Source organism: Lagenorhynchus albirostris, chromosome 16 (genome assembly GCF_949774975.1).
Source record: "Lagenorhynchus albirostris chromosome 16, mLagAlb1.1, whole genome shotgun sequence".
Taxonomy (NCBI): domain Eukaryota; kingdom Metazoa; phylum Chordata; class Mammalia; order Artiodactyla; family Delphinidae; genus Lagenorhynchus; species Lagenorhynchus albirostris.
This window is the reverse complement of record NC_083110.1, coordinates 57520440-57534728: the sequence shown is the minus strand read 5'-3', so window position 1 is coordinate 57534728 and position 14289 is coordinate 57520440. Positions and strand designations below refer to the sequence as shown.

At 53.5% G+C, this 14289-nt stretch overlaps 2 protein-coding genes across 4 annotated transcripts in view; one reads left to right on the top strand and one right to left on the bottom strand.

The window, feature by feature from the left end:
* FBXW4 (F-box and WD repeat domain containing 4) overlaps window positions 1-2487 on the top strand; it is an 80468-nt gene extending 77981 nt beyond the window's left edge. The window contains exons 7-9 of the mRNA XM_060127046.1: window positions 723-863; window positions 1396-1537; window positions 1738-2487. Of these exons, the coding sequence (XP_059983029.1) occupies window positions 723-863; window positions 1396-1537; window positions 1738-1857 (403 nt within the window). The 3' untranslated portion in view covers window positions 1858-2487. The remainder of the gene's footprint in view (window positions 1-722; window positions 864-1395; window positions 1538-1737) is intronic.
* Window positions 2488-3145: 658 nt separating this feature from the next.
* Window positions 3146-14289, bottom strand: part of DPCD (deleted in primary ciliary dyskinesia homolog (mouse)) — a 23899-nt gene continuing 12755 nt past the window's right edge. For 2 of the 3 annotated variants that reach the window (XM_060127055.1, XM_060127054.1), the window contains 4 exons: window positions 12666-12790; window positions 12188-12321; window positions 5543-5645; window positions 3146-3387 (listed from right to left, as the gene is read on the bottom strand). In XM_060127055.1, coding sequence (XP_059983038.1) covers window positions 3283-3387; window positions 5543-5645; window positions 12188-12321; window positions 12666-12790 — 467 coding nt within the window. In that variant the 3' untranslated portion in view covers window positions 3146-3282. Of the gene's footprint in view, window positions 3388-5389; window positions 5646-12187; window positions 12322-12665; window positions 12791-14289 lie in introns of those variants that run through there. The other variant, XM_060127053.1, reaches the window with a different exon arrangement.

Here is a 14289-nt window from a genome sequence, read left to right as displayed (position 1 = left end):
CGGAGGGAATTACACAGTCACAAAGAAATTGTTCTTCTCAGTAATCTGCTCTCGGCCACCGAGAGGGGCAAGGGTGGGGGGAGCAAGCTGGAGCCCAGCAGGCTGGTGGCTGTGATCACAGAGGCGTGCTAGCCCCGGGCCGGGGGCCAGCCGGGCCAGGAACACCAGGGACCAGCCTGCTAAGCTGCTTTCTCAGCGATTTCTCTCCCCAGACACAAAGGTGTTTACTTGTTTTAACATCTCCTGGGACTCCCCTTCTCCCTTTGTGTGGTCTTTATCCCCAGTGAGGTTTGAGCCCCAGATTACAGGCAGGAATTAAGGCATTGGACTCAGGCAGCGCAGAACCGCATGACCTGCGGGATCAAGGCGTATAAAGTAACCAAGTGTGTGTGTGTGAGGGGGGCCGACCCCTTCAGCACGGCCCATTCATCGTCCCGAGGAGGAGTGGCTGGGCGACAGGCAGCCAGCATGCAGGTGTGATGGAGGGGCTGCTGGTGGCTGACTGAGGCCTTCAGCTGGGGGAGAGGCAGGGACTGGGAAGTGGGGAGAGGGGTGGGAGTCTAGGGCATCTCCTCCTTTGGCCTCCCTCCTAAGGGAATCTAATTCTAGCTCAGGAAGGAGAGCTGCATTTCCCCAGGAACTGATGCCATTTGAAGGTTAAAAGAATGTGTGTGGGCCAGGGTGGGACAAGCTCTCATCCTCTGCCCTGCCTCTCTTCCCAGTGGACAGCTGATGACGCACCTGGGCGGTGACTTTCCCCCAGGGGCGGGGGTGCTGGACGTCATGTACGAGTCCCCTTCCACACTCCTGTCCTGTGGTTACGACACCTACGTTCGCTACTGGGACCTCCGAGCCAGTGTCCGGTGAGTGTGCCGGGCAGCAGGACAGGTGGTGAGAACCCCATGCCAGTCCTGGCCCTCCCTCCAGTCCTGGCGGGCCCAAAGGAAAGGGACGGAGACTCCGTATCAGGGGCTGGTAGAGAGCAGCTGACAAGGTCAGATCAAGCTTAGACTCCCCACCTTGGCGGACCTGGTCCTGTGACCCAGGAGACCATAGCCACGAGGCCCTGGTAAGAGCCTCCTTGGGCGCCATCAGGGTGCTGTCCCTCAGCATTCTGTCCAGCTTTCTCGAGGCCTTTCTTGCCTCTTAAGTCTGGTGACACACAGCAACCACATGATGCGCAAACGAGGCATAAACCTGCCTGGGGCCAGGGACTTGCTGAGAAAGAGATCTTTACTGAGGAGGCTTTCCCCCATTAAGTCTGGTTTTAAAGGAATTTGGTGATTCGGCATCTCTTTCTCCCAGCCAGAGTGGCTCCCTAAGGCCTCTGGGGAAGCTGGGGTGGAGGTGGAGGGCACCCCCAAACCTCTCCCTGCATCACCTCCTCCCGGACAGGAAGTGTGTCATGGAGTGGGAAGAGCCCCACGACAGCACGCTGTACTGCCTGCAGACAGACGGGAACCACCTGCTGGCCACTGGCTCCTCCTACTACGGTGTGGTGCGACTGTGGGACCGGCGCCAAAGGGCCTGCCTACACGTAAGCGTCCTGCCCACTGCAGGCCTCCTGGATGCCGGGACTTGTTATTGGGGGCTGTGCTGGGAGCGGGTGTGCCTGGAGGGGGTGGGAGGAAGCCTACAGTGGCCCCTGTCCCCTGTTATTAGGCCTGGGAATCCTGGGTTTGGGCTCCCCCAGCTCCCGGTGGGGACGCTCTCGCCACTCCTGTCCCTCCCGTGCAGGCCTTCCCTCTGACGTCGACGCCCCTCAGCAGTCCTGTGTACTGCCTGCGCTTCACCACCAGGCATCTCTACGCTGCGCTGTCTTACAACCTCCATGGCCTGGACTTTCAAACGCCGTGACCGGGCCACCCCAGCCTGTGGGCCAGAGAAGCCAGCTACTCAGGGACCTCTGCTGTCTGCAGGGTGCAGTGATACCTCCTCCCCGGCCCCGCCTGTGTTCCTAGACCTGTGACCATGGTAATCAGGCACCGTAAGATAAAGGCTGCTGACTCCTGGGCACTGAGGTTACCCAGGGGTGCAATCCCTCTCAGGAACCAGGTGGAAGGAAGGGACCTGCTGCTGCTCAGCTGAGCTTAGCCGGGCCTCGCTTCCCTGTTGGCCAGAGCAAGGATCTGGCCGGGGGAGAGAGGCCCACCCCTTCTTAGAGCCGGGCCAGCTCACCACAAGAGTGAGGTGAGATGCTCCAGCCTTCCCAGTTGGGCCCTTCCTGCCCCTTCCCTGGAAGGAGAGGGGAGGCTGCCAATACTCTGTGACACCAGCCTCCACCTCAGTCAGACCCCACCTTTGACCAAGCTCTAGGGCTGGGGACTCACTCCTGGGGTACTGTGTGGCCTGGTCTTGCTTTGAAACCAAGAAAGGACAAAGGGAACCCTGAAATTTTGAATGAGTTCTGAGCCAGTCCAACCTCAGGCTAGCTGTGGAGACATGCTAAAATGTTCATTTTGTAGAAATAAAGCTTGACTGTTCACAGATCTGGTTCCTCCCTGGCTGGCAAGACCCCAGGGAGAAGGAACAGCAGATTTAAACTTGGGGCTGGGCATGCTAGGGAAGGGTACGATCTCGTGGCTCAGTGTCTCAGAGAACAAACGTTTCTTTTCTTCAGGAAAACCTCTCATTACCCCCTCCACCACTTTGGCCCTGGTGGTAGGGTGGGTGTCGTCTGTGGGGTATGGAGGGGGACGGTGGAAAGGCTCCTGGCTGCTAAGCTGCTGTCTGCCTGCAGTGACCTCCTTCACCCTACTCCAGCGCTCCACAATGCTGCAACCCTTAGGCTGGCTTTACACCCACAGCATCTTAATATCCTGGGCTGTTTCCAGGTTTTCTGCAGTTTAAAATCTTCCTCACTCACCCTTCACTTAGGGTTTACAAGGTAAGGTAGCACAGGGGCCCTTCCAGCCTGGTTTTCCTCTGAGTTTATGCAAACAGGTTGGGGAAGATGCCCTGTCCTGCTGGGGTCAGGGCTCCCTGATCCTCTTCTCCATCTAAGACCCATACCTCCCTTTATGTGTTTATGTGGAAGGTTCTATATTGAAGGTCCCTAGGCTAGAGGAGAAGGAAATGTCATCACCAGCACCCTCCCTGGGGGGCAGAAGCATCAGAGGTGGACAAGAGGGCAGTGCACCCACAGTGTCTCAGAATTATTTTACTCAGGAGAGAAGACCACGACTCAGGGGCTAGGAGTGCCCAAGCCTTGAAGTCTCAGAGGCCTCTACAGGAAGAGCCTCACCCACACTCAGCGCTGGAAGTGCAGGCCTCAGGGGTCCGCTACTGAGTCTTGCAGTCCCCGTCACTGCTGTGTGCTGTCTGTACCTTCTTCAGCTCCTTCTGCAGGTTTGACTCAGCTACTAGAACCTCCTTTGGCTTCTGGTACTGTGGATGGAGCCAAGGAGAGGACATGATTCAGTCACATCACCCCTCTCTACGCACACGCGCACACACACACTCTCTCTCCCTCCCCCTCCTTCTCTCTCCCCTCTCTCTTCCTCCCTCCCTCTCCCTCCCTCCCTCTCCCTGCCTCCCTCCCTCCCCCTCCCTTCCTCTCTCTCCCTCTCCCCCTTCCTCCATCTCCCTCCCTCTCTCTCCCCCTTCCTCCCTCTCCCTCCCTCTCTCCCTCTCTTCCTCTCCCTCTCTTCCTCCCTCCTCCCTCTCACCCTTCCTCCCTCTCTCCCTCCCTCCTCCCTCTCACCCTTCCTCCCTCTCTCTTCCTCTCCCTCCCTCTCTCTTCCTCTCCCTCTCTTCCTCCATCTTCCTCTCCCTCTCTTCCTCCATCCTCCCTCTCCCCCTTCCTCCCTCTCTCCCTCTCACCTTTCCTCCCTCTCCCTCTCTCCTCCCTCTCCCTCTAACCCTCTCCCTCCCTTCCTCCCTCTCTCTCCCCCTTCCTCCCTCTCTCTCCCCCTTCCTCCCTCTCTCTCTCCCCCTTCCTCCCTCTCACCCTTCCTCCCTCTCTCTTCCTCTCTCCCTCCCTCTCTCTCCCTTCCTCCCCTTCTCTTCCTCCCTCCCTCTCCCCCTCACCCTTCCTCCCTCTCTCTTCCTCTCCCTCTCTTCCTCCCGCCCTCTCCCCCTTCCTCCCTCTCTTCCTCCATCCTCCCTCCCCCTCTCACCCTCCCTCTCCCCCCCTCACCCTTCCTCCCTCTCTCTTCCTCTCTCCCTCCCTCTCCCCCTTCCTCCATCTCACCCTTCCTCCCTCCCTCCCCCTTCCTCCCCTTCTCTTCCCCCTCCCTCTTCCTCCCTCTCCCCCTCACCCTTCCTCCCTCTCTCTTCCTCTCCCTCTCTTCCTCCATCCCCCTCTCCCCCTCCCTCCCCTCCCACCCTCCCCCTCCCTCCCCCCTCTCTCTCACCCTCTCCCCCTTCCTCTCTCTCCCTCCCTCCCCCTCTCTCTGCCCCTTCCTCCCTCTCCCTCTCTGCCTCCCTCCCTCTCTGCCTCCCTCTCCCTTCCTCCCTCTCACCCCCTCTCCCTCCCCCTCTCTCTGCCTCCCTCCCCCTCTCCCTCTCACCCTCCCTCCCTTCCTCTCTCTCCCTCTCACCCTTCCTCCCTCCCCCTTCCTCTCACCCTCTCCCCCTTCCCCTCTCTCCCTCTCACCCTTCCTCCCTCTCTCCTCCCTCTCCCTCTCTCCCCCTTCCTCCCTCTCTTCCTCCATCCCCCCTCTCCTCCCCCTCTCTCTGCCCCTTCCTCCCTCTCTCCCCCTTCCTCCCTCTCCCTCTCTGCCTCCCTCCCTCTCTGCCTCCCTTCCTCTCCCTCCCTCCCCCTCTCTCTGCCTCCCTCCCTTCCTCCCTCTCTCCCTCCCTCCCCTCTCTCTGCCTCCCTCCCTTCCTCCCTCCCTTCCTCCCTCCCTTCCTCCCTCCCTTCCTCCCTCTCCCTCCCTTCCTCTTTCTCCCTCTCACCCTCCCTCTCACCTTTCCTCCCTCTCTCACCCTCCCTCACCCTTCCTCCCTCTCCCTCCGTCCCTTCCTCTCTCCGTCCCTCTCCCTTCCTCTCTCCCTCCCTCCCCTCCTCCCTCTCTCTCCCTCCCTCCCCCTCCCTTCTCTCCCTCTCACCCTCCCTCACCCTTCCTCCCTCTCCCTCCCTCCCTCTCTGCCTCCCTCCCCCTCTCCCTCTCACCCTCCCTCCCTCTCTGCCTCCCTCCCTCTCCCGCCCTCCCCCTCTCTCCCCATCCCTCTCTCCCTCTCTCTCTCCCCCTTCTACCCCCTTTATTCAAAGATGAGGAAATTGAGGCCTACAAGGTTGAATGACTTGCTGAAGGTCACATGGCTGGGTAGGGGTAGGCCTTTGGACCATCTAGAACCCCAGTTCTGTGGATTCTACCCCTCCCCATCACCCTCTATCCTCTTTCAGCTATGATTTTAAAATCAGCCTCCTGACCCTCACCGGCTCACACCATGCTGAGGCAGACAGGCCTGTTCTCTAGCAAGCACACCCCAGGAGTAGCTGGGGCTGGAACTGAGGACTCCAGTAGGATGGGAACTGGGCAGGGGAAGAAGGAGCCTGTCCCTGACATAGTGGCCAAGAAGTCTGAATGACTCTTACGGAGATGATGAGGGTGCAGTTGGCATGAGCAAAGCTCAGCGAGGAATCATCCAGAGGTAGCTGATACCTGTCTAGGTCAGGTATTGAGAACTTCTTGTAGTACCTGTGGGGACAACAAGAGGCCATGAGAACACCCAACAAAGTGACCCCAACAGCTGGGCATCAGGCCCTCTGACGCCAAACTTCTATACAATTCTCCCCACACAGCCAAAGAGGAAGAAGGGAAGCCAGTTAGAACACCAGTACTTTAGAGCTTAGTGGTCCTGGAAGAAAAAGAAAGGCCTTATGGCCAGTCCAGCAATGGAACAGGGCCAGTCATAATTCCTTGATTAGACCAGGGATCAGACTGACTCATACTTCAAGCTCAGTCCTCCCAAAGACACGTGGAAGAAGCCTCCTGGAATACACAATTGGCTCAGGCGAGCCCTACCTCCTCAGCACCCAAAGAAAATGGGATATGTATGCTAACAAGAAACAGAATAAGGAAATCTAGGGCTGTCCTTGAAAGCTGGGGACTGACAGTTGGCACTTACATGGCCCTTTACTGAGGACCTCAGTTACCTTTTCCTCCTTTGGGGTCTTTGAAGGCCTTGTTAGCCTGACTCTACTTGTAGGCCAGAGAGGGGAGTACATCCACAAGGAGAAATATCCCTAAGAGAACAAGCCATGTGACTCATCAAGGAAGCTGGATCTCTGGGGCTCTGGACCCCACTCCTCCATTTTCACATACCACACTCGGTCTCCCTCAATGGCAGGTGACAGTCCAGAGATTAATGATCCCTTTTAGTAAAAAAACAAAACAACCCTGGGACTTCCCTGGCAGTCCAGTGGTTATACTGCTCGCTTCTGATACAGGGGGCAAGGGTTCAATCCCTGGTCAGGAGACTAAGATCCCACATGCCGCACGGCACAGCCAAAAAACTAAAAAAAAACAAAAACAAAACAAACCCAGATAGCAACATCCAACCCATAATGTCTGTAATTTGACCTCCTTTACCGAAGAGGAAACTCAGGCTCAGAGAGGTGAAATATCTCGCCTGGCTTCACAGCCAGTTGTCAGCAGAGTCAGGATTAAAGTTCCCTGATCCTGGTCTGGTGCTTATTACACTGGAGCACAAGCAATGGCCGCCTCACCTCTAGCAATAGGACTGTTTGGCATTTTCCTTGGTGGAAGTATGACCGAGGCTCTGGCCAGTGGCTACCAGACCTATCACCTGGGCATGGCATCACTGCTGCTGCAAGGGTATGTGGCTGGGCAGGGAAACGCTGCAGACAGGTACAGACAAACTCAAGTGAGGGGCCTGGAGAGGATAGGGCTTTCAATATGTCAGGGGGGCCTGGTCGTTGTGGCAGGTACCCCCAGTCCACTTCAAAAGCCCTGATGCCCTGGGGACTCAGGAGAGTTGACATCAATGCAAGCACTTCTGCCCTGCTCTCCCTGCCCAAATCCCTCAGTTTAGTGAAGGCTCTCAGGGCCCCTATCCTCCAGGTTCCTCACTCCCCGCCAAGGTGCTGGGACCCGTGGCAGGAAAAGAATGTTTACTTAAAGGCTGACAGTTCAAAAGGAGTGGGGGCTGGGGGATCCTAATGGCACCACAAGTTTGCTTTATTTTCCAAACTCTGCCCCAGGGAAAGGTGATCCATCTGCCTACAAACCAGGGTGGAATGTCGGCTTCATCCTCTTCCTAGCCAGCCCAGGCTGAGGGCTCTTTCTGGGGCCTCTGGTCTGGCCAGCAAAGGTGGCAGACACTGATAATAGGGAGGGAGTCAAAGGTTAAACAGCAGAGATTAGATGAACACAAAGGCTTGTTAGGAAGTGTTAACATCTTCCCTGCAAACATACACAAGAAGCAGAACCGGGAGAGAAGCAGCCGGGCACACACAGCTCAGCCGAACCCAGGGGGCCTGTGTAAGCCCTTGCTGCGCAGAACGTGGGGACATCCTTTCTGCCTACCTGGCTGTGTGCTGGGGAGGGGGGACAGGGACACACCTGTGTACTCTCAGAGGGGCACCATCAAGGCACATTCCCCAGGCAGGGGTAGTAGGACTGGAGAAAGAGTCCCAGGGCTTGGTCTCAACAGCAATGACAAGATCAAAGGGAACTTGAGTTGCATGACTTACCCCAGCTTCCCTGTTCTACTCCCATCACCTCTCACGAGGTGGGGGGATGGAGGCAGAGTAGGTCTGGAGGCTCAGCTCTGTTATGAGTATTCTAATGGATTTAGTTTATTGGCTGAGGTTAAACCATTTTCCTCAGGGGCTTCTGATGGGCAGTCTTCAAGGGAGTACGGGGCATCTGCTTTCTCTCCTCAGGGAGCAGCCCACACTCCCTTATCTCCATCCCTGGCCTTGGGGTTTGCCCTGAGAAGAACCATGCTTCACTTTCTCACCAGCACCTGGACTGGAGAGGGACCCACTGTGCTTCTGGAAAAGTCCAAATGCTCAGCCTCAGGCAAGCCCTAGGTAGGCAGCAACCATTTCTTAGGCGTCAACTGTGTCCCAGACCTTGAACTATGAGCTGGGGATTTAAGGATGAAGAAGAAACAGGCCATATCACTGCCCGAGGAGACCCTGTGTTTCTGCTGAAACTAAGCCTTTATAGTGTGGTTCCTGGACTTTTCGCTGATGCACAACAACCCCCATTCTCACCTGCCTTCACTGTCCTTGGTCTCGGCCACACAGTGAAAGGTGACATTTATGAATGCTAACTCTGTGCCAGGCCCTGTTCAACACACACTGAATCCTGAAAACAGCCCTCTCAGGTTGGTTGCTTCTGTTATCCTCTTTTACAGAAGAGTAAACTGAGGCACAGGAAAGTTAGGTATCTTGCCCAAGTCATAAAACTGGTAAAGGGAGATACCCTTATTACAGTGATAATCCCCCCAATCTCCTCACCCCCCCCCCCCGCCATCGCTCTACATTCTCACCTCAAAGTAACAGACCACCTGGTCTAGGTTCCCTGCATCTGTCCAAGGGTGGGGCAGATATGGGGGGTGGTCACCCCCAGAACCCAGCCACCCTGCAGGTCTCCTGGACACTCCCTCTAACACAGAGTGGGCTTCCTTTCTGAATGTAAAAGTGTCCAAAAGATGTATGTGGAAGCAAAGGCTCTCAGGAGGACTCCCTGGCCCTGTCCTGTGACTCTGGACAGGCCACTTAACTTCTGGGCCTCAGTTTCTTCCTCCAAATTCCTTTCTAAAAATAAAGGAGCTGCCCTAGATGAACTTTAAGTCGCTGTCAAAGGGACTGGAACAGGCCAACTCTGTGCCTCTCTCAAACTGTGCCAAAAGGACAGCTCCTTCACTTTGGCTATTTCAGAAATGATCCACTGCACCCTATCACTCTCTCTCTGCTGTCTCCCCTGCCCAATTCCCAGTCCTTTCCCAACCCATTCTCCCTTTTAGTGAACTGAGAAAGGGCACAAGAAGCCAGGCCGTTAGAGAGAGACTCTGGAGGAGGCTGAAAGTAGAAGCAGGATGGCTGTGGAGTCACATGGGCCACGCCCCACACACCTCCAGTGGGTGCTCTGCACACCTGCACACAGGCTTGGCCAGAGTGGTCGAGAGAAGCCTCTAGCCAGTCCGTCCCTTAGAGAATCAGTCGGCAAATCTCCCCTTCTTTCTTAAACATCAACACTCCAGGCAAACTGGTCACCCCTGCCTACAGTAGCCCCTCGTAGAGAGTCACAGCACACATTCACATACTAAAGGCACTCAGAAGTCCTACCAAAGTGAGTTTCCTAAAGTTATTTGACCACAGAATCCTCTTTTCTAGAGATGCCTATTAACACTCCCACAGTGTTAGTATTACCGATGTCAAATCAGCCAAGCTCTCCTCAGGTTCTAATTTTCAAAGAATTGTTGAGGGCCTGCTTCAGGCCGGGCATGGGGCTGAGTGTTTGTACATATACGATTTCATAATTCCCCAAGCAATCTGTGACGTACGTATGAGTATTCTCCTATGATATATGAGGAACCCTTGCCCCAAATGCTACGGGTAATACGTGGCAGAGGCCAGATTCAAGCGGACATCTTCCTACTCCACATCCTAGCTCATTCCACTTATAGCTGCCAGCTTCTAGGCTGAGGCTAGGAACCTTCTTTCTGCACAAACACTCTTACTGGGAATAGATGGTGCCACAATGGGATCCTGGGAAAGCACTTTCTTCCTTCCCTGATTCATCCCTTGCTATTACCTGGGGCCAAGGACATAATACACTGGAATCAATTCCTTCAAGAGAAATGGCCAACCCAGTTATTCAGAGACAAGGCAGGTATAGACAAAGGAACTCTGGCTTTTACTGGTAACCATAATCCAGAATATCAGAATCGGGGCAGGCATGGAACCTCCAGGTGAAGGAAGTCAAATCAGAAAAGCCACAGTGTGATGGAAACTGAAGAGGCCTGGGCACTGAAACCATCACTAACTATCCCTTCAGTAAGTCTGTTCATCATGCTGACTTTATAGATAATCATTCATATATAGCACAACAATAAAAATACATACCCTGTCCACCACTGGATGGTGTGATGATCAGTAAACAGATTTTTAAAGTATCTTGAAAAAGCTAAACACTGCTCAAAGGAATAGCTATTGAGTTCTGTATATTTCGGGGTAGTAAAGGTATAGGACATCTTCTACTCCAGGTAGAAGATGAAAATGCCACTAGGCTCAGAAGAGCCTGTTAGGGGTTTAGCAGCCTCTCTCACCTTCCTCCCAGCAGAGGATCCTGAGGAAGGCTGTGCTGAGCCAGGCTGGGCCGCTGAACCTGAGATCTCATTGTAGGCTCTGAAGTGGGCACTCACATACTCCTCTCCCCTCTTTGGGAATCCAATCCCGGCCCTGCTCACTCTGGGGCACTACTCGCATCCCACCTGGCCTTACCCATCAATTCAAAAATGTCTCCCCCTGCCTTGGGCGCCGGAGTGGGCCTCTGGCCACGGAGCGTCTGGTCAAGAGCGCCACCTATGGCTGAATACGCACAGGAGATGGGACCCAGAGGATCTGCCTGCAGATGAATTTTTTGGTGAGCTAGCTAGCCTCTCTTTTCTCACTCCCTGGTAATCACATTTCTGCTGGATATCTGTATTCGACAGTGACCTCTGGGGGACAAAAGGGAGGCAGCAGCCAGCTCCACAAACTGCTGGGCTGCAGATTCAAGTGCTATCAGAAGCACTTTTGTTCCTAATTTGGGCCCAGGGCCTCTTACGCCAGGGAATGTTTGCTGAAGCACGGAGTTTGTTTTCCTAAAGGCAATTTCTCTGTTGCCTGAAATTGCTAAATTCCACTTTAGGCACTGACTCCTGTTAATGATGAGAACAATAACAGGAATAAACTGCCTTTTATCTGAGAGCTTCAAAGTGCTTTATAAACGCAAATCCTTATTATTATGACTTTGTATTTATAGACAAGGCCCACTTCAGGGGCTGCTGGCTGCGTGTACAGCAATAATCCTGAAATTAATTCATTCATCTCTACCCCTTCCCCACCACTTAACCCTGCCAAAGTGAGAGGGTATGGGGGTCATAGAGGAGGGCAGAACCCAGGGCTGCACCAGGGGAGCCTGGGAGGCACGGACCTTGAGGGAGATGGGACGGGAGGCTGGCACCACACCACCTGAGAAGATGGACAAATAGCTGGGTCTTCCTTACTGCTTGTAAATCAGTGGATGATGGGGACACCTCTGGCCTAAGCTTAGCACCCCATGAGACATGTTGGGTGGCTTCACAGTCTGTGGACCAGTAACTCATAAAACCTCCCATCTCAATGCACCAAATCTATTTCATGGGAGTTGGTCCTATTCTGCAATCCCTGACTCAGGTCACAACCGAGTCATCACAGGGCTCTTCTCTTCTCCTGTGATCAGTCAGAGCTCCAGAAACCCAAACGAGATCAATGCATTTCCAAGATGATCAGCCCAGAAGCAGCCCTGCCAGGATTAGATCTCCACTTTGGTCACTTTCTGTCCCCTCAACCCCACATTTTGCCTTCCCCTAGCAGACCATGAGAAGAGGAGCAAAAGGAAGTCTAGTAATCCCTTTGAAACATAATGCAAGTGACTTCATGCAAGAGACTTCCAAGAGGCCAAAGCACCAGCTCACTGTCCCTCAGTTCAGGGAGGGATAGGTTTGCTGCTCCCAGACCAGTACTTTAAAGTTCGATAACTGCCACCTCAGACAGGTGCACCTTCCAGGCCATGGCTCCCTGCCAGCTCCAACAGTGATGTTACCAGGCCAAGTTCATCATGGACTGGATCCAGCCAGAGGTCAAGGCACAATAACCTTACAGCAGAACCACTTAAGATCACAAGGCAATGGCCGGGTGATTCCCTCAACCTCTCATTCATCCAGCAAATATTTATTGAGCCCCAGTCTGTGCCAAGTACTGGGCCAGATACTCATTGTTCAAATTTCCCTGCCCCGGTGGAACTGATTACAATATTCAAGCTGGTCCTGCAGAGAGAAAGCCCTTCAGCTTTTAGCACCTACTACAGGGCTTTAGTGAAGCCCTCCTACCTCCCTCAGAGCTGGACAGCAGGCTTCTCTGCCCTCTGAGGTGGGGAGCCATCTGAGCCCTAACCTCAGGTCAAACCCCACCCCTGCCTTGCTCATACACAAGCAGGCAGGTGCCCACCATGCCACTTACTTTTTGTTGGTTGTTCTGACGACAACACAGCGCTCCTTCTGGTCCACACAGACACTGTAGACATCCTTAGGGTACGGGAGGTTTCGAATTCGCCACTGGAAACTCATCTTGGTGTCCTTGCGCATGAAGATGGGCTGCAGAAGGCAAAGCCAACTTGAGGACTATTCTTGGAGGGGGGTGGGAAAGGATGGCTCCCCCCTCCACAAAGCTCTATCAAGGGGCACAATGGGAGACCCTCAGCTCTTCCCTACAGCTCCCCTCTGATACTGCCATTGCTGTGACATTCTAGGCCTGGAGCCCTCGCCCTGGGATGACTAAGCCAAAACCCTTTGGGTACTCATTCAAGCAAACATTTCTAGAGCACTGTGTCCAGGTGGGTACACTGGAGATGAGGAGGTGAACAAGACATGGCGCCTGCCCCCGAGGGCCAGCAGCCCACTCCCCCAGCCTCCCCAAGACACCTGACAGACAGACATACATTGGAATTGCTTTCCGTGATGAGTTCAGGCCCCAGGCTCCCTGCTCCTGGGAGTGCTGGCTCTCCCACCTCAATCTGCCACTGGCCCAAGGCGCCCAGGGCACTCTTCACACGCCACTTCCTCACTGAGGAGAGAAGGAAGCAGTGGGATTATGGGGAAGAAAGGTACTCTGCTTCTTTCTGCTGAATCATCAATATCACATTAGGTAACTGGAACAGGATAAAAGTGGGAGCTACAGGCTTTTACACTGGCTTTATCCATCTGAGCAGGGACCTCACAACCTCTGAAATCTCAGGAGAGTATTTCAATATTAGACAACGTGTAAAGCCCATATCATGGGTGCCCAGACAAAAGGAATTAGAACAAAGCTCTGAAAGGCGCCAAGTGGAGTTTAGAAAACCCCAGGTGTGACTTCATGCAAAGGGAAGACGTGAATGTTAGGAAAAGGGTAGCTACCAGTAACAGGGAAAATGTGGATCCCCAAAAATGTGACATGCATTTTTCCCTCTAAAAATGGGCAGAGGAAACATGAAGTAAGAGGGCGAAAGCTGATAGGCAGATTTGTCTCATGATTCAGAAAGTCCAAATATAGAAATTCACTCATCTCAGGTGCACATGGCTTAAAACAAAAGTCCCAGAGTTGTATTTACAGGAAATTTTAGGCACACACCATATTTTAAATGCATTATTTATAAAAGATCTAATGTACATTTTTTGTAGAGTGGAATCATCCTTTTATAATGCAAAAAATCATCTCTATTTTACAACCCAGATGTTTGCATAAGATTTTTTTTTTTCAATTAAGCCACATACTTTATGGAAATTCTAAGTGAAAAGACTAATTCAGTAAACACTAACTGAAAGCCCCTGCTGGGATGCTCAGGAACCCTGCTCAGCCCTGTCACAGTGACTGCTGTCAGCACGCCCATGGCCACAGGGGGCTTTCGCGAGTGCGACCCCTCTGTTCCTTCCCTGCCCGCAGCAATGGGGGTCTTCCAGGTGGCAGTCCCAGCGTTGCTCCAGGCCAGCAGCCTTCCTGAAGCTGCTGTGAGGAGCTAAACAACTCAGAAAGTGCCTGGCGTCCTGTCGCAGTTGCTCCTTTTTCTGGGCCGGGGTGGTGAGAGCTGCAATGCGATTCTCAGGATGGGTTTCTTTGAGACCTTCTGGGCAGCTGTGCCAAACCCAAACACCCTCACTGCTCTAAGTAAGGCACACAAGCTGAACACAAAAGTATGCTGCACAATTCGAATTTTCCCTTTAATATGTGCTTTTATAAGGTCTGGTGCCTTCTGCAGTGTGATTTTATTACGTCTCAGGGCCAAAAACTCTCCCTAGAAACACATTTCCAAGTTTACAATGCAAATAAATAAGGAAGAGTAAAACTTGGAAATATACTTTAAAGGCAACTTTTTTCTTTTTCTCACAAATACTTCTTCTCTCTTAAGTGAATGGACTGTGACCAGAAGTATATCCAAATCTATTCATGTAATACTTTGCTTATTTAACTGGAAGCCAGCCTTCTGGGTTGCAGTGTTCACAGTTGCAAATTCAGAAGCAACAAATGCCTCTAAGTGGAGGTTTCCTGTGACAAGACCCATGTATCTCACTCTTTATTGTAGGAAA